Raw genomic sequence first — 20,350 nt, 5'->3', positions numbered from 1 at the left:
ACATGCTAAAAGATACATAAGATCAATATTAAGCCCCATTCCAGGAAATATGTGTGAGCGTGCCCTGGCATACTGATAGCAGTTGTCGCGAGAGAGGGTCACCGCTCAATGACGCCTATAAATAAAAGCGACAGATCCTTTACCATACCTATAAGAAATCTCTGGACCCGTGAGCTTTTAACAGTATTCCAGTTATATCACGGCGTGTCAGCTTAATGTTGGAGGAAAGCCCGAAGTGATGCAAGTCTGGTGCTGACAAACCTAGAAACATAATCGGGGCGAACCGGGATTCGAACCCACAATCATAAGTTTCTGGCGTACCCAAGGGATGCAACTCTGCACACCGAATCGCGGCGCCTCAGACAACTGTGCCACCCTTGTCCTCCGCTATTAAGTGAGTGAGTGAGTATGGTTTTACGCCGCTTTTAGCAATATTCCAGCAATATCACGACGGGGGACACCAGAAATGGGCTTCACACATTGTACCAATGTCGGGAATCGAAACCGGGTCTTCGGCGTGACGAGCAAACGCTTTAACCACTAGGCTACCCTTGCCCTCCGCTATTAAGAAGCAGAGTCGATTGTATTTACTTTTAAATAGTGATGATACCAGGGGTTCGCGAAAGGGTGAGCATATCCTGCCCTACCGGTGGCATCCGTCACAAACACAAAGACAAATCAATTGGCCACATAATAAGAAGGTGGTATGTGTATTGCAAGTGAAAATAGGGCATCGGACAAAAGTTTTGTCACTGATGCGTCACATTTGGAGATTTGATGGTGTACACATTTTTTTCTTAAGTGTTTATGTTTTGTTTTATTTTTAAAAAAACACACTGACTTACTGCTGCATGGAAGTCATCAATCAATAATCCATTAATCAAGGATTATAATTGTTCTTGGCTCATGGGGACGATAAGGATGGTGCATGGATTGAAGGCAAAACGGTCATAGATGAAGATTATTATGTCCTTCAAAGATTTATGTTTTTGTGGTATTTGTCTGTATTCTCCCCTCTTTGTCGATTTAGTAGGTTGCCAGTTGACGGAAGTTATTGACACAGTTGAATTGTTTTGGATTGTCGTAGTACGAACAGTACATATACCAAATCTATATACCAGATGTTTTGTGAAGTCAGGTTCAATGACCTACACACTACCTGTGCGTTTCTTTTTTTGAAGATTGTATATAGTGCATGTCGGTGGTACTTGGTGGTAATGACGAAACACATTTAGTTGAATTGACCATAAAAAATATTTTCCACGGCCGTGTATTTACCACTCGTTGATTAAATGTGCTGTTTTCATTTAGTGTAGAAAATGGGGCATGTATGGGAAGAAGCATGGTAACGGTTTGAGGTCTTTTATGCGATCTAATCGTTTGTTGTTTGTGACTGCCTACTTATTTATCAGATTCTTCACCCTTTAGGGATTCCGTTTAGCACATGCCCCTAGTAGCCAAACGCTGGCCGTCAGTGACGACAGAACTGGGTCGGCCATGTGACTAGGTTGCATGTCTTTGTAATCCCAAGTCGTTGAAAGTACATGTAGCGCATACTTTCACTTACTCGTTTGCCTGACCAGGATTTGATTGTTTACAGGCCGCCGTGACGTGATCTGATATCTCGCTTCAAGCCCGGCTGCAACACGGGTTTATCTAATTAACAGTCACAATACATGATTATTAAAATGTGCAGATATCAGCATGGGTGTGAAACTAGCTTCTCCATTGGTTAATCCTGACATTCCTTCTTAAAGAGTTTATGACTTACTGCTGCATGGCATGTCATGAAGACCCACATACGCCTGCTCAAATGTGCAGATATCAGAATGGTTGTGAAACCAGCTTCTCCATTGGTTCCTCACGAAGGCCCCCTGCTGATAATGTTCTAGCATAGCAAGTACAGGTTCGGCGCAGCGTGTTGATTGACTGCCAATCCACCAAACACCGCGCGGTGACACACAGCGTCAGTGCACCTTCATGTGTGACTTAGTTGACACACAAAGGCAATATACCGCCGTCGTGACTTGCGGACTTGCCGCCTATTCCACTCCTTACAGAATAGTGGACACAGTTTCCATGTGCACGTCAGCAGACTGTGTGGAGCTCCAACTATGTGCATCTCAGTTGGAATATTTACTTTGGACCTATTCGTGCTCTTTGGTGTTACACTGGTGTTGAAATCCAAGGTCACGCAGTGTAATAAGGTAGCGTATACGTATCTTTGTATAGCTAGAAATCTAGGTCATCGAATAACTTGATGTACGTGTGCAGTGAATCGACAAAGAACAGTTGTCCAACTCGTAATGCCTTACGCACACTATTTCACACATCAACACGAAACAAATATGAGTATCCGTTACTGCGTCTTGTCTTTCACTAGGATCAGGTAACTCAAATATCATACTTCATCTTTTATTTGTTTTTCGTTTGTTTGTTTGTTGTTTAACGCCCCACTCCGCAATATTACAGCTACACGTCAGCGGTCTGTAAAAAATCGAATCTGGACCAGACAATCCAGAGATTAACATCAAAAGCATCGATCCACTCAAATAGGATACGATGACATGCATCAACCAAGTCATCGAGCCTGATAATCCTATCCCGTTAGTCGCCTCCTCCGAGAAAAACGTAGTCGCCTTTTTCCGAAAAATAGACAGTCGCCTTTTATGACAAGCATGGGTTGCTGAAGACCCATTCTATCCCGGATCTTCACGGGTCATTTCATCTTTTAACCTGTTTTTGGTCGAATAATGACGTTTTTGTTTAGAAACTTTTCTCGTGCAACAGTATCGAGTTATGATGAACAACCATCTGTGTGGATTTTGTACATCTGTGACATACATATTGCGTTAATTGTATTTAGATTGAAAACCTATCGACATCCGCTCATGAATAAATTAATGAGAAAAAATAATTATGGAATTCAATATTCTGTCCCCGTAGTGGTTAATCTGATTGAAAGCAGTGCCGGGCATGAGATGAGTACGTATGGAACGTGCCTTACTCTCATATGAGTTACATACGTGGTAATAATGCTGACAATGGTAGCACGTGTCTCCCCGAAAGGCTTGCAATAGGCCAGTTCTGTTCCAATGTTTATTCTGTTTCAGAATAGGCGCGTTGACTCACAAACAAGAGAAAATTCCGGTCAGGTAATATGCATATGAATCCGTGGCAGTTATGTAATGCCAAGTCAGTACCGCGCCGAGAGTGTGGTATATCAATGTTAACTGGGGGAAAAGCTCAAGTAAACGGTTATTTACGACCAGAGAGACTTATATGCTGTATCGATGTACTGATTAGCCATAACTAAAAGTGTGACATTTCGAAAATCATGTGGATATGCTCATGTCTCATCAGGGAATTAACCATGAAAACAAAAACCTTCATGATGTTAACGAGGCTTCCATACAGCTGCAAATAAACATCAATGGCAGGCAGGTGCATCCTATAGATCCTAAGGGGCGGTCGGGTAGTCTAGTGGTTAAAACGTTCGCTTGTCACGCCGAAGGCCCGGGTTCGATTCCCGACATGGGTACAATGTGTGAAGCCCATTTCTGGTGTCCCCCGTAGTGATATTGCTGGAATATTGCTAAAAGCGGCGTAAAACCATACTCACTCACTCACTATAGATCCTACAATAACAACTGAGCGAACCTTCCCGAATTTCTCTTGCAGCATTGGTCACATCATATAGAACAACACAGGGCTATAGGGTTAATCCTGCATTTCAATAACTGACCAATACCGACTCAACTATATGTGAAGAAATAAAGATGGAAGTGGAACGAAGTCTGAAAAGACACAAAGGTACGTTTACTGTAATGTTTAAAATTTCTGACAAATGTGTCAAGTCATCGTTTATCAACTGTACAGATATTCGGAGCCTCAAACACTGCAGACACCAGTGGAACGATGGTATGCACTGTACATTAATGTGTATTTGATTTTACTTTTATTGTCTTAAAATCATGGGTTTGGCAGGCCGAGGTAGTTCCGAAGGGATACACCCGACTCGCCTAAAATCCGACTCGCCTAAAAAGATTTTGACCCGACTCGCCTAAATTCGACTCGAGTCGGATTTTAGGCGAGTCGGGTGGAACTCGCAACGAAAAAGGAACAATATTAGTTATTCTAGAATCTGACGAATCCCTGATTGGTTTTTTTCTTTTCATAAAATTGGTATCCTACCTCAGCACTAAACACAAACTTAAAGGTTACACCAATCTACGCATCATTGTCATTCCGTTGGCCGATCGGCTTCATTTTGTTTACTTTGTGTTTGTTAGACTATCGCTGGAAAATTTGTTGTCTGTACATTTCATTCTCTAGCATTTTAATCTTATGCTTTTATCACATGTTGATTTGATAAATGTTATCTCATACGTGTGTGCAAGCATATTCACGTGTTGAAAGTGTGTTAGTAACTTTGATTTTCAAGGAGTAGCGGGGTTATCTAGTACAGTGTAGATATTTCTCATGTATTTGTGGTCATTTTTGCCATCTTAATAATTGTACATATCTGGCTGTCAACGTTTAGTAGAACCTTACGGTAGGTTATGCATGGCCCTTTATTTGGAAAACCATGTAAGAAAGTTTAGCCTCCATTAGATTCAGCGTCACTTGAGATGGGTTTTAACAAAAGGCCAGCTGGTCCGCACAGGACCAAGTCATAGGAGCAGATTTAAAGCGCAAATGAATTCACTCTTTCAGATCATCCACAGGGAAAATGGCGCTGCTGTCTTGCCATGCTTCTCTCGGTTGGCATGTTTCTAGGGAGCTGTTTCCGATCGAGTCTCGGCATAACTATAGTGTGTATGATTCGTCATCCCCACAGGAACATGACCTATGCTCAAGATCTTGAAGGTGGGTTATCATTGACAACATTACCTAACCTGTCTACAAATCATGGTCATGTAAACAACAGCTATGAATCCGGAACAGCAGACAGTTATTGCCATGCTGGGCAATTTCTTAATTGGATTACCAATGATGGTGATGAGTACGAGGTGAGTTGTCTTATAGTAACTTATCTGCAACATCTATATACTATTTTCAGGGATTGTTTTAGCATGTCATAGTTCCCGGAATAATGAAAATTATTATTATGTACAGATTAAAAAATACAATGCAGCAAAGAGGGTTTGGATGATCCTGGCACAGTCAGGCTAGTTAGGCTCATCATCAGCCCAAGGCCCTTGTCCCCTCTACACGAAGCCAAGAAAGCGAATGGGACTTCTCCCAGGAAGCGCTGCCTAGTCAAACCTACCCAGAACTTTTCGGAGAATGTGAAGACTCCCTAACACTGCAGCCTTCTACATTTTCCAGATTGTCTGAAGGGCTGTCATTGTCTCCCAATGTCAGTCATCAGATTGGGAGTTACAAAACCTAAGGCACCAAGAAAAATGGGGAGACGGACAACTTGGTTATAGGGATGCAAGCGTGACATTTCGAAAGCGCGGCCCGCATATTTATCATGTTTTTCCTGAACCTCTGTGTCAAAACCACAAGCGGTCGAGACACTCTATCTTGTCGCTTAAGATACAGTGTTTGTGCCAATGCTGGGCATCCACTGACAATGTGTTGGACAGTCTCGTTAAAGTTATTGCATATTCTACATTTCACATTTACATTTTCATCCAAGCGAAGGACTCTCCAGGGTTGCTGATCTTCTCAACACACTGCACATAAACTCGATGCAGTGGTCGCTCAGATAGCCTCTCCATGAGGAATGCCTGGTTTTATCAGGAGTATTGATGCTTCACATCCCCTGTATCCACAAGAGAATTTATACATGTTTTTTGAACATAAGGAAACAGTTTCCTAAGCCGGTTTCGAATACCAACAGTATTGGATTTGGACTTTTAATCACCTTTTTCAGGCAACTGGGTATAATGAAAAACAACAATGTTGACATTACTTTGTCATATACATTATTATTGTAATCCCCTACCCATGCGAGGTTGCAGTTGCCGGGTAGAGACCACACCTGTTTCCAAAACCTCTCACTGGAATCCATGGTAGGTCTTTTCTCATGACTGCTATTGGTTGCTTTTAAGTGCCTGTGAAACTGTTTTTCTTTTTCCTCTACACCTTCTTCTTCATCTTCTGCTTCTTCTTCTTCTTCTTCTTATTATTATCATTATTATTTGCCACATTTGGTATACATACAGAGGACGTCTTGGTATTTACAGATGGGAGAGTTTGAATGGAGCAAACAAATTCAAGGAATTGTTCTTGGTGCAATATTTTGGGGTTACCTATGCCTCCAAATTCCCTGTGGGTTTCTAGCCGAACGATTTGGTCCCAGAAAAGTCATTGGTATAGGGTTTATTCTGTGTTCTGCATCAACGTTGTTATCACCCGTGGGTGCCCGCAAGAACGTCTACATCCTGGTTGGTCTTAGGATTCTAACTGGAGCGTTTGCGGTGAGAATTGTCATAATAAATGTATGCTTATTTAGGTTTTGTAATATTTCATTACACCAAAACCTCTATTTAGGGCTAGCACCACGTATGGATATATCGTGTGTACTTAATGTTTTAGAACCATACATAGAAGTAATCCATCTTTTAAGAAGGAAACAATGTAAGTACATACATGTAGTCTCTAAATATTTCTTAGTATAAACCTTTGGCATCACCTGCCTTTGTGTTATACCTTGAATATTCCCAGATTACATACCCACCGCATTAGATTAATGTAGACCCGTGGGCTAACACTTTGTTGCTTGTCGTTGGAGCTACTTAATATGATCTTTTCATACTCGTTCACGTTCTTGATTGAGACGTTGCCAAACATATCAACCACGTGTATGAATCATTACCCTAGATGGGAGCAGTTTCTAACAGTCGTGTTTTGTTCTGTTTCTAAGTCAGTGTTGTTCACATCGCTTCCCGCTTTCTGGGTACAGTGGGCACCCAAATCGGAAATCTCGACTTTACAAAGTATCGCATTTACAGGTAAACACATGCCTCATCACTCTATTCCTTTGATGTTCAATCCTCCTTCTATGCTGGTATCCTGAATTTATCGTATGAAGGATGGTGTGGACGGTTGAAAACCTGACCCAATAAACTTGTTCTCACCATCCGATGAACAAGTAAATATAAAGATGATCTACCAGAAGAGGCATGCGTGATTAATAAACTATTGTTTAAAGTTACAATACAGTTTTCATAAGGGTATGCATATGTGAAAGTGTTTCTGTAAACCAAACTAAGGCTGCCTTGCAAATAAGCATCGGTGATACCAAATGACGATCGTGGAACTGGTAATGTCACTGCAGTGATAGATTTTGGAAAATAAGTGGAGTAGATTATGAAGTTCGAATCACTTGTTATTGGTTTGCAGAGGTACTGACTGTGGAAACTGGGCATATTACATTCATCACATCATCACAAAAACTTTCTACTACATTTGCTTATTTCAAGCATACCTTGAATGTAACAATGAAAACAGAAAACATTAAGTATATTCCAGTAGACAAACCATCCCCTGTTCTGTCACACGCTTTAATCATCTTTGCTAAGAAAAAGTAAAAACCAACCGCTTTCAAATATTACTTTCATTGCTTCTTTCTCCTAAATTTGCAGATGACAATTCCCCAGGCAAATAAAAATACGTTGGTATTTTTGTTGACAGTGTATTTTGGTCTTTGAAAGAGTTGTGCACACAAAAGGGTTTTGAATACGTCATCTATGTCTACAAGTGTGGTGATATTGCTGCAGCAAGGACCACATTCTTGAAGTTAATCCAGAACCTTGTGTTTTTCACACTGTTGTTTTAGTTAGGCAGGACTGTAGAAAGTGTCAATGTAGGTGCCCAGTTAGTTGTAGAACAGAAATTATGAGACATAGTAGTGGTAAAAGAATGCGACAAAAAACTTTTTTCCACAATTATGACACATAACTCCAACTTCATGGCAAAATTGACTTGTTTTGACTATGACATTCCAAGCTGAAATTCCAATTTATCTGCATCAAGAAACAGATCTGCCAGGAGGGGAATGGAACTGATGTCCATTTGGGTGTCTTCTTATTGCCAAAATGTCTTATCCCCTAATTTCACGTGCATTTTCAATGAGGAAGTCAAGCATTTCATATTTTGTTTTCTCACTAAACCTCAGATGACATTAGCTTTTGGGGCAAATTGTACTGAATCTTTCTGTCCTCAAAACACTCACACATATGTTATTTCATTTAATACGCTTTAAATCAGGCGAATATTTTTGTATTACCCTTTTGTGGTTTATTGATTTACACTTATGTGTGCTAGGTAGTGAAGTTGGAAATGCTTTAGTCTTTCCACTGTCCGGGTTCCTGTGCAGATCTGGCATTGACGGTGGATGGGCTTCAGTGTTTTATGTTACAGGTGCGTATCAGTGAATAATAATTATGATTCTTTGAATAACATTAATCAGCTCCTTTAACCTCAATATGTAATTCTAAGTTCATGTCGCATACAAACAAAGACTCCAGTATCATACACATCGGTTATGAAGCTGATAGTAGCACTTACGCCTATACATACCATTGCAACCATAAGACCGCCTACGCGGTATTGGATAGAGCGTCCGCCCGGAGAGTGGAAGGTTCGGGGGTCGATCCCCGGCCGCGTCATACCAAAATACGTTAAAAGATGGTACTTGTTGTTACCCTGTCTGGCGCTAGACATTAAGGGACTAATACAAGGACTGGTCGGCTCAGAGTCTGTATACTGTGTCTGAGTGGGGTATACATGTTAAACTGCTGCATGGTATTTCAGAGGGCTAGCACTAAACATCGGCATAAGACCGGACTAATACAAGAAGCCAAACACACATACACATAAAATGCATGGTATATAAGTGCAATAATCTTGAACGTAACGTTAAACCCCATTTCACCTCACCTTTGTAAGCATACAGTATTATTTTATTTTTGTTATTTTTCGGGGAAACCTTTTAACTTTTCACAAGAACGCTTTATAATTTACACAATATGCACACAGTGTATATACACACCGCAGTGATGTCACATGTCGTATCAGACCAAGGTTATTGCTTTGATTGTATGGGTACATACTGTCACATGTTTCATCAAATACAGGTGGTCTCGGGGTAGTATGGTCTTTATCATGGATGATTCTGTCACGTGATAAACCATGCGATCAACCATGGATTTCAGAGGAGGAAAAAACCTACATAGAACAAAATACCAAATCACGGATACGGGAAGAAAAGGTAGGACAAATACAATTCAATGAAAAAACTAGTTATTTAAAAGCCAAGCACGTCTTCATCTTGTCATATGCAGTACTGACTTTGCTATGATTTGCTATTGCGTGTGTATTGATAGAAATATAAAGGGAGTGACTTACAACGAAGTATAATTTCAGTGGAGCTGAAAACATGTTAATGTTCCTGCTTACAAAAAAAGACGTCGCAATGTGTGCAATAATCTTGGACGTGACGCTAAACTCCATTTCACCTCACCTTAGATGTAGGGGCATTGGTGGCCCAGTTGTCAAGGCGCTGATACAAGGACTGGTCGGCTCAGAGTCTGTATACTGTGTCTGAGTGGGGTATACATGTTAAACTGCTGCATGGTATTTCAGAGGGCTAGCACTAAACATCGGCATAAGACCGGACTAATACAAGAAGCCAAACACACATACACATAAAATGCATGGTATATAAGTGCAATAATCTTGAACGTAACGTTAAACCCCATTTCACCTCACCTTTGTAAGCATACAGTATTATTTTATTTTTGTTATTTTTCGGGGAAACCTTTTAACTTTTCACAAGAACGCTTTATAATTTACACAATATGCACACAGTGTATATACACACCGCAGTGATGTCACATGTCGTATCAGACCAAGGTTATTGCTTTGATTGTATGGGTACATACTGTCACATGTTTCATCAAATACAGGTGGTCTCGGGGTAGTATGGTCTTTATCATGGATGATTCTGTCACGTGATAAACCATGCGATCAACCATGGATTTCAGAGGAGGAAAAAACCTACATAGAACAAAATACCAAATCACGGATACGGGAAGAAAAGGTAGGACAAATACAATTCAATGAAAAAACTAGTTATTTAAAAGCCAAGCACGTCTTCATCTTGTCATATGCAGTACTGACTTTGCTATGATTTGCTATTGCGTGTGTATTGATAGAAATATAAAGGGAGTGACTTACAACGAAGTATAATTTCAGTGGAGCTGAAAACATGTTAATGTTCCTGCTTACAAAAAAAGACGTCGCAATGTGTGCAATAATCTTGGACGTGACGCTAAACTCCATTTCACCTCACCTTAGATGTAGGGGCATTGGTGGCCCAGTTGTCAAGGCGCTGCAATTTTACTGTGGAGAGCAGTGTCCGACAAAAACCTATGACTGTGTGTTAAAATCACTGTCCGCCCTGGTTCTGCTTCCTGGTTTGTTAGTACCATACCCGTGATCTTTGGTTTCACCTAAGTGGTAAACGTCTAAGACTGCATCACTTCGGGGCTTCCCCCCACATCAAGCTGACACGGGGTGATATAATTGGAATACTGTTAAACAATACGGATTCCCTCCCTATTAGTATATGTTGTCCAGCTGCCAGTGTTGCTAATCTCATGCCCCGCTTCGTCAGAAACAATTGCAAAGCATTTCCACTTCATCTTAAGAATCTACTTGTTTTGCGGTCGGGTAGCCTTGTGGTTAAAGCGCCAGCTTGTTATGGCGAAGACCCGGCTTCGATTCCCGACATGTGTACGATGGTTTTAGCAAACGATTTAGCAATATTCCAGCAATATCAGGGTTGGTGACACCAGAACTGGGCTTCACACTTTGTACCCATGTGGGGAATCGAACCCGGGTCTTCGGTGTGACGAGCGAACTCTTAACCACTAGACTCTCCCACCGCCCCTTCCTCGTCATAAAAAGTGTTGGCGTTCTGTCTCACAACACCGTCTCCGCCTTCTCACACCGCATTACAAATACTTTATTGTTGTATGATGTATTGTCAATTGTATCGATTCGAAGTTGGTTATTATATTGACTATCTTGGTAAAGACTGGTTTATGCACGACTTGGTGTCCATCGTATTTAAAATTTAAAATCACGAACTTTTTTGGGTTTATGATGACCTAAACGCTGAGATCTTTTTTGGTACCGGTCACAATGTGTGCAACACCAAAGTCACAATTACTATGGCTATAGTGTAAACTTCATTGGCCTGTATGAAAGCCTTTATCCCTACAGATAAAATCAAAATGTAATTTCAGTTAGCACTGGAAGTTAATTACATTGTTAACATGATATATTCTATTACTCGTACTTTATTTATACAAATGTGCACACGAAACTTCGGTGTTCTCTGTAGAAGATACCATGGGGTGATATGCTGAAGTCGAGGGCGGCGTGGACGTTAATCTGCACCCACACATTGTACAACTACGCCTACTACATGCTACAGCTTCAACTGCCAACGTACCTCAATGAAGTCATGCATATCGACATTCAATCGGTAAAACTGAACTTGCATATTACAGATTTTAATCAGGATATGATCTAACTACCCCTTTTTCCACAGAATGTAAACGCTATTCATTTATTCGTTACATATACGTTATATATATAAGACGATTAAACCATTCAGGAATTTGGTTAAACATGCTGCGTGTTACGAGTAAGGTAAGACATGCTTACCCGATTATTGCGAACACTGATTTTCAATGATCACTTCATATAACTATCATCATTATTTTGCCTTATGCTCCCAATGGAATCTGTATCGGCTGATAATATCATATTATAGACTGTTCTCGGGCGTTGACGTTTTGAATTTAGATGCTTGTGAGAAGAATAAGGCACACATTTGCAGGGAAGATATAATGTCTCATTCACTCAGGTAATATACATAATCCCTAAAATTTTCAGGTATTTTACATATTCCCTGATTTAACATCTATAATACCTCGGCCAAGGTTATAAACACAGACTACTTAAAAATGTTTTTTACCTCGTTCTGCAGATTCTTTTATTCGTAATTTTTTTTCAGGACAAGTATGGCGATTTTGAATTGTTATGTCGAAAGTACATCTACAGCGTTTACACCTTTATTTTTATCGATAGTATCTTTATTGCTCTTTATCATTTCAGAGTGGTGTACTTGTTATGTTGCCCTACCTTTGTAGTGGTCTCTTTGTATTTCTGGCTGGCTGGCTGGCGGATGCACTTATAAAGAAGAAATATCTCTCACGTGACAACACAAGGAAGCTCATGAATTCTCTAGGTGCTAATTGCTCTCGTTCTCGTTTCTTGTTGTGTTTTTTATGTGTTAACGTTAGCATGGTGTTTAAGAAGCATTATTGTCACAATTGTTCTCATAAACTGGCGGGCAAAAGAAAATGAACACATAGAAGCTGGAATAGATCAAATAATTTCAAACGTTATTATAAACGTTACCAGGATGAAAACAGTCGCCTAAACACTGCAAACGTAAAGGTCATGTCGTAACTATGATAACCGTATCAAATACGTCACCATCGAATAACCATTTCTTGTTTGTTTCATTTTAGCCACCATCAAACATAAGATTAAATTACACGTAGGTAGGGTGCTTGCAAATGTTAATATTGTCTTTGAAATTTATCTTTGAAAATTAATTGAACGTTGCGTCCCAATATTATTTTTTATTATCATGATGCAGGTATATTTGAAGTGACTGCGAATATCAGGGCAAAGCTTTTGACGATAACATACCTTATTACATGAAAGATTCTCGAGACACACAACTTCACTTACATGGACCATTGTTTCTTCAGCTTGCGCTGTACCGGCAGTTCTGATGATCACACTGGCAAAGCTCGACTGTAGAAGTCAGATACCCGCAGTCGTATTGCTCTGTGTAGCAGGGGCAATGAGTGGACTTTCCTTCTCTGGAGGGTTTTTAGGGACCTTTGTAGAGATCGCCCTTGCCCATTCTGCAATTCTCTTCGCCGTGTCTAACACCATTGCCAGTATACCAGGGATAGTGGCGCCCTATGTTGTGTCACTACTGACCCCTACAGTGAGTATAGATACCATTGCATTAGGGGACGGTATTAGCTAATCTGAGCACAATCTTCGTGTGAGCCTATGTCAGGGCATTAACCGTCTGTACATTTCTGATAACATGAGGCTAATAACGTTGAAACCTTTTGTGAATTATGGTATATGAAGAATGCCTCTGTGCTCAACGTCTGTCTACCCAAATTTGCACATGATAGGTTAGGGCAAGTTGTGAACACACATCATATTCAAAACTGATGTTTCGGAACGGGCTATGATTATTAGTATGATACTTACTATATGACTGGACCAGAAACACTGTAACCAACCTTTGGTGTCTACATTTCACAACTTCTGAGATTCTATCGAGCACGCTCTCTCTGAAAAAAATTCAAAGAGCGTCATAAATCTGCTAAAATGCTGTTTGATCAAAGTTACAACACTCATCTCCTTAGTAAAGTTTTCGAAAGCTCTATGGTAGACCGGTGGAGGGAATTTCCAATTGGAATTTACCTCTACCATATGTACCCATGTTTTTTCAGGTGTACACTTGACTTTATTTTGCATGTGTTTGTGACGGACGGGTGGGACAGGATGCGCTCACCTATCGCAAACACCTCGTATCATCACTGTTTGATAGGGATTCATCATCATGCATATGATATAGTCGGAATCGTATTATGAACTATGTTTTTAGTAGAGATGGCTTATGATTATGGATACGGTATTGTTGTGTATAAAATAACACATGGCATCTTTACAGAACGTTTTAACAATGACAAAATGTCGTTATTTCCTCATGTTTCCTCAGGGTTCCCAGAGTGAGTGGCAGTCTGCGTTCTACGTAGCAGCGGCTTTGCTGCTCATGTCAACCACTGTCTTCCTGTTTTCTACGACCACCCCACAACCCTGGGCTCTACCTCCTGTTGAAGATACAACCACAGTGGACAGTCTTACTGAGGATAGCACTGATGATAAATTATAACACTTGAGAATCCTTTGATATTTCTGTAGTTACAGTATATTACATAACTCCAAACGATTTTGAAACCTGAAAAACCATCATAGCAACATCAAAGCATTTGACTGGAACAGAAATCCTGTGGAGAATATTTAATTTAATTCAGTGAAAATAGCACCTCGTCCGATCACGATTTCTATTCAAACCTTATCTTCTGGGAGCTTTGTTTAGGTTGAAATTATATTTATTTTCCTCATTCAACTAGATTACTGCAAGTGTATCCCATCATAGAATTTCATGGTTATAAATAACCCATCATATGTTCCAATGTTCATGTTTTCAAATTTAATGCACTTTTTATGTACTTTTTTATAATTTTAAACTTCATTGATTTTAAACTAAAATCCTCTCAAAATCTGAACGAATGAAAGACGTGGGGAGTCTGCATTATGAAAATGTTTTACCCTCACCTACAAATATTCCAAATATATGGCGGCGGATTTAAAAAATCGAGTCTGGACCAGACAATCCAGTGATTCACATGATAGGCATCGATCTACGCAACTGGCATATGCGAGTCTGGCCACAAGATCCCGTTAGTCGTCTCTTACAAACATGAGTTGCCGAAGACCACTTCTAACCCTTGTCTTCTCGGGACTGGATTGGATGCACAGGACTAGACACGTTCTAACAGACTCAATACTGATACGAGGGATGCTGAACATCAGTTGTAATATTTGCATCCAACTCGACGATAGTCAAGAAGATTTTGTTTTGTTTGTTTGTTGTTAAAGCGTTTAGTTTGTATATTTCACAATCATAGAATATTAAATGGCTTATCTATATAAGAATTGCGAATACATATATAAGGAACGTGACTTGTACCCCTGTTGGTCGAACTAGGGAGAGAGTGTTTAATCAGAAATGTACATGTGTATCCTGACATACATAAAGCCGGTTGTCGAGTTCTAGCTGAATGAGTGATATGTGATATATTAGCTTGTTTGTTGTTTAACTACGCCATGAAGGGATATTACAGCTTTATGCCGTAGGTCTGTAAATAATCGAGTCTAGGCCAGACTGCATTTACATCATGAGCATCGATCTACGCAATTCGGTTACGATATCATGCTTCAAACAAATCAGCGAGCCTGATCACTCGATGCCATAAGTCGCCTTTCACGGCAAGCAATGGGTTGCTGAAGACACATTCTCCACTCGGATCTTCACGTGCTTTCACACCAGTACTAGTAAATAGCTATCGGATCGACAGTCAAATGTCAGTTGTGTCAAGGTGTGTTAGCTTAATGTTTTGGTGGCGGGGGTTGGGGAAGGATGCAAATTCTGAAGGGGGTCGAGAGGCAATCCATGAGTACCGTGTTTACAAACTACGAATCACCATTAGAGTGAGTTTTCAGTTTGAATTCACGGTCAGCTGATCTTGGTAAGTGTAAGCTGATCAATATGCACACCAACATGTTGGTCTCCAAATACAATTCACATACCGTGTTTGTCCGTAAAGAATACTGACAGGTTAATGGTACGTATCACACACTTCCATCCTACGTAAAGGCGTATCTTCATGATTACAGGGACACCCGACACATTTTTCAATGCATTTTTTATTTAAGGATCATTTACATCCTACATCTTCATTCAAAATGTATGTTCAGCGCTAGTGATGCGGTCGAACGTTGGTCTTGCTCTCGTCAAATGAGAGAGAAAATGAGCGTTAACGATTTTAATCATCTAAATTGTTCAAAAGAAGTTACCCAATGCAGTGAGGTCACTGTTGTCGACAATTTGGACTTTTCTAACGCACAAAATCCCCAGAGTTCGGCAAACCCTGCCTTCTTTCCATGTCAATATCAAGTGAACACGGCAGACAGATGGAAGCCATGATTGTTTCCTCGGGCACGACTACACATGCGAACCTGCCCCTTCCGTCTGAACCAACAGAACGCTGGGCACGAGCCTCCTCCTCCATGGATACGAGATATTAGATTACGTTTCGACCACATTGATCAGAAAATGAATATTAGACAATTTAGAACTTCCTGTGAGAAATACGGTAGCTAACGTAAACACACTGATGAGTCGATAAAAACAAGTAAAAGTTGTGTAGATGTATTCAAAACACGTCCAAATCTACACAAAAGAGCCAAACCTGAAAGTGATGGTTTACTTCATAAGACGAATAAGAAAAGGAATAAAACCAAGAAAACAGACAAAACAGCTCTAGAGCTATCGATACATGTTTATAGTGCTGGATACTTTCCTATTGAGGGGATCACATGAAAGAGCACAGAAGCGGATATATTACCAACAATAGAAGCATATATGTCAATCAGTTCTGCTGATATGGCGATGATATAAACTGTGGAATATATGTGAGACAATAACTATGAAGATGACCCACATTAAAAACCCGACAACTTGCACATGCTTCCAGAGACGTGACTATGCACGGTCTTTGTTTGATTATTCTGTGCATGCATCCTAGTGGTTAAAGCGTTCGCTCGTCACGCCGAAGACCCGGGTTCCATTCGCGACATTGATACAATGTGATGTCCCCCTCCGTGATATTGCTTAAATATTGCTAAAAGCGGCGTTAAACCTCACTCACACACCCACTAAAGCATAAATAATTTAAAACATTGTCCCAATTTAGAATTGGTGATATTAATGAATTTTTACCACATTTGGTATTATTATTTGAATGAGAATTGCATAAAGCTGCTCAGTTGAAGGCATGCCACCTTTGACATGTTTCGTCTAGTAATGATAACGGAAATAGCTTGCTCAACTGACTAGGCCTCACGTTCTACTTAAACGTGTCGTTGCATTACTAAGTAGTCGCTTGATAGGGCATACACGTACAGGGCTCTAAGACAAGGATTCGTTGATAGTATAACGATTCACGCAGATACACGTGGCAAAATGTTCGTGTCCCATGATTTGTTATTTGCATTCATCGGGTTTTGAGTACCTGCTTGTGTGACCTCCACACAAAGTTACAAACCAGACAAGCAATTTGATTGACACACTTAGTAGTGAGCCCCAGCTTATGATTCCTAGTCACAAAGTTGACTTGCATTGCAAAATGTTTGACGCCCTCAGCACAAAGCCACTATTTGACTGCCGTGGATTCCAGACGCAGTCATAAGTGGAAGTGAGTACAATGTGTGGATCCTACATGATGTATATTTCGTTTGGCATTAACGTCACAAAACATATGTAGCTGCACACATCTCCGTGCATTGGTATGTGGCAGTAGTGTTTAATGTAAGTAGCAGCAAATCGAGAGAGGCGCTCGTACAATATTGAGATTTTCCAAGACACACACCGAAAATCCTTGAATTTGAATTTTGCAAACAAGGCAATTGATACTTTAAACATAAGTACCATTCTCAGACAAAAACAGTTTCCCAAGATGTGCCACATTGTTTAAAATTTTAGGAACCACCAACAATATAATTTTCCTATACGAACACCAGTTCATCCAATTATAGGCGAGGGTTGCAAAACGTTGAGTCACTACTTGTAGCTGCCAAGACTCATCATTCTGCTACCAACCTGTAGGTCTTATAATCACAGTTGACTTCTCTATTATTGACGATAACAATCCTCGTCAGTTATTTGTAAATCGACAAAAATATCGGCATCAGCCTCCTGCTAAATGGGATCACAACTTTAAAATGATTATGTACGCTGTCGAAGCATCTGCCAATAAATGGGCCAAATGAGAAGAAGAACCTGTTGGATGTCTTTCAGAGTGGGTTAAGTCAGTTAGTGACATTGGTAATATGCACACATTAAAAAGAGGAAAGAAAAATGGAAAAACCCGTTCTGTCACACCCAGATGTCATCCAAAGTTTGGTTGCCCTAGAGTTTGTAGTTGTTCCCACTGAAAGGTCTCAAATGACATAACCATTATATGTCAGCATCACTACATTAATTGTATCATCAATGAACTTGGTATAAGTGACATATTAACTAATGCCACATATAAGGCCAGTATGTTAACTGAGGAAGAGATCTACCAAAACCATGCATCAATACTATCAACTTCTGACTTGACTCTACAACCTGGGGACATGTCCAACCCATTTGTATTGGACAAAGCACCATAAAAATCCGAACACAGAGAGATATATTGCTGGGTCCAGAAAATGCATCACCAAATCCCTGTCTCAAAGATTAACCATAATCATTAATGCTACCAAAGAATGACTTTCTTTATATTCACAGAAAGTATTTGAGACAAGCGGAATTAATACCATGTGGATTCTTAAAAAACTCAAAAGATTTGCCTGACGGTTTACAACCTTAGAAAAGAACCAGCTTCAGTTCTGTCAAACATTTTATGTTTCAACTTCGTACACCACTATCACACATGACAAACTTAAAGTAAACTTCATTCCTTGATCTAAGGGGCTTTTGTTACAATAGATACGGTTACATATCTATCTTCAGAGGTTCATGTAAAAACTGAAAGGAAATGCCATCGGACGTTTACTGGGGAAATGCTGGACTTCCTCATTGATAACATCAGTGTACATCTTGGGATAAAACATTTAGGTAAGAAGTAGGCATATCCATAGGCACCAATCGCGCACCGCGTCTTGCGGATCTGTTTCTTTGTGCACATGTATCAAAATGCCTGCTCTGATTGGCAGATTCGTATTTATGATGGAATAGGCCAACATGGACGAATCGGATTTCAAGGCTCATTCAACAAGAAATGCATCAACTTCTAAAGCACTGAAGGTTGGGTAAGGGTATGTGGCTACCGAAATCATCCAATGTGAACCTTTAAGAGATTTTATTGTTGGGAGCCAAATGGTTGTGATATCAAGACTGCAGTTCTCTCAAGATAAGCTTTACACTAACACTTGAGTATCTTGCCGAGATAATGAAATGAAATTGGAAATTTCTTCAACACTTGTGTGTGAAATGAAATCCTAATTTCATGACAAATGAATAGGTATGACCCTTTCCCTATTTTTTGTTCTTGTTCTCCCATTTAATAATTGCCTCATTGCTCAAAAACAGGTTGTTTTTGTTTCTTTCAAGGATTGCACGGGACCAGAAGTTCCCTTTACTGCGGAATAGTAAGTAGAGTGGTGACCCGTGAATGTCCGGGATAGAACAGGTCTTCAGCAACCCATGCTTGCCGTAAAAGGCGACTATGCTTGTCGTAAGAGGCGACTAACGGGATCGGGTGGTCAGGCTCGCTGACTTGGTTGATGCATGGCATCGATCCCAATTGCGTGGATCGATGCTCATGATATTATTCACTGGGTTGTCTGGTCCAGATTCGATTATTTACCGTCATATCGCTGGAATATTGCTCGGTGCGGCTTTAAACAACCTAACCAACCAACCAACCGTAGAGTAGTGCGATTAAGAGACTGAACGAAAAAAGATCCAAACTTTGTGCACATTGTGCAAGGAGACCCAGTTAACAATTTCGGTTTGGTTTTGACTCAATGAGCCCAAACTGTGCCAGGGAAGCCCTCTTGTCCGCTTTGATAATAAAGTTATTTTCTTCACACTTGATGTGTTGTAGTTTTTGTCTCGATATTCTTCTTGCTGGCACTTCACTGATAATGGAGAATGGCGAAATCTCGTTGAGCCTCGCGAGACTTTGAATTCCGCTGGTCTTGCCTCAATTATTTTTAAAATTAGGATCTCATTCGTGTTTTGAAGTAATCTCCAATTATTGAAAGTCTATCCTGACCACATCATTATACGTGTGCTTCACTCAGACGAAATTCTCGTATTGAGATGACATTCACACATTTGTGCGCCACGTAAAGAAAAAAAGACATCAGGGGAACAATTCGCTTTGGGCGATGAAGACGTTTTATTGCAGTTCATGGGACAGAGGTTTGGACGACCATTCTATATGAGAGAATAATAGTCTCCTCCCACCTCTGCCGGTATCTGCCACATGGTCAGTCCTACCATGTTTGTCTGTTTGTTTGTTGTAATATATGACGGCGGTCTGTAAAGGGATGATCTGTGCCTTGTAATGTCCATGAGTGTATTTCTTAACCTATATTTCGCTGGTCAATATCAAAATATGACATTGTAATTTTCGAAACATATGTCGAAATATATCCTCTCCTTTTCCATACAACACTGAATCATGTTACAATGTAATTATGTTTGTACAAAACAAATGTTTTGCCAGTGATTAGGGCATTATAACCGCTAGTCTTGGGTTTGGATCATAATGTGTGATTCCAGGGTTACCGTACCTAGTATGGTGACCTACCTTTGGCTATTGGTGATCTTTAGCCCATTTTTATTGTGTACTGTTGTGAATTGTTACGAATTTTATTATGA

At 40.2% G+C, this 20,350-nt stretch overlaps 1 protein-coding gene across 1 annotated transcript; it reads left to right on the top strand.

Moving 5' to 3' along the window:
* The first annotated feature begins 3,728 nt into the window (after window positions 1-3,728).
* On the top strand, window positions 3,729-14,948 carry LOC139465315 (uncharacterized transporter slc-17.2-like). Its single transcript, XM_071247010.1, has 10 exons — window positions 3,729-3,813; window positions 4,717-5,012; window positions 6,198-6,431; window positions 6,878-6,965; window positions 8,281-8,376; window positions 9,093-9,226; window positions 11,366-11,509; window positions 12,145-12,277; window positions 12,810-13,054; window positions 13,847-14,948. Exons 1-10 carry the CDS (start codon window positions 3,780-3,782, stop codon window positions 14,018-14,020), a joined length of 1,578 nt encoding a protein of 525 aa, XP_071103111.1. The 5' UTR covers window positions 3,729-3,779; the 3' UTR covers window positions 14,021-14,948.
* Window positions 14,949-20,350: the final 5,402 nt, after the last annotated feature.

The sequence above is a fragment of the Haliotis cracherodii genome, unplaced genomic scaffold (assembly GCF_022045235.1).
Source record: "Haliotis cracherodii isolate W230 unplaced genomic scaffold, xgHalCrac1.p SCAF_18, whole genome shotgun sequence".
Lineage (NCBI taxonomy): Eukaryota > Metazoa > Mollusca > Gastropoda > Lepetellida > Haliotidae > Haliotis > Haliotis cracherodii.
Note: the sequence above shows the minus strand (reverse complement) of the source record. Positions and strands in the feature narration are given on the sequence as shown.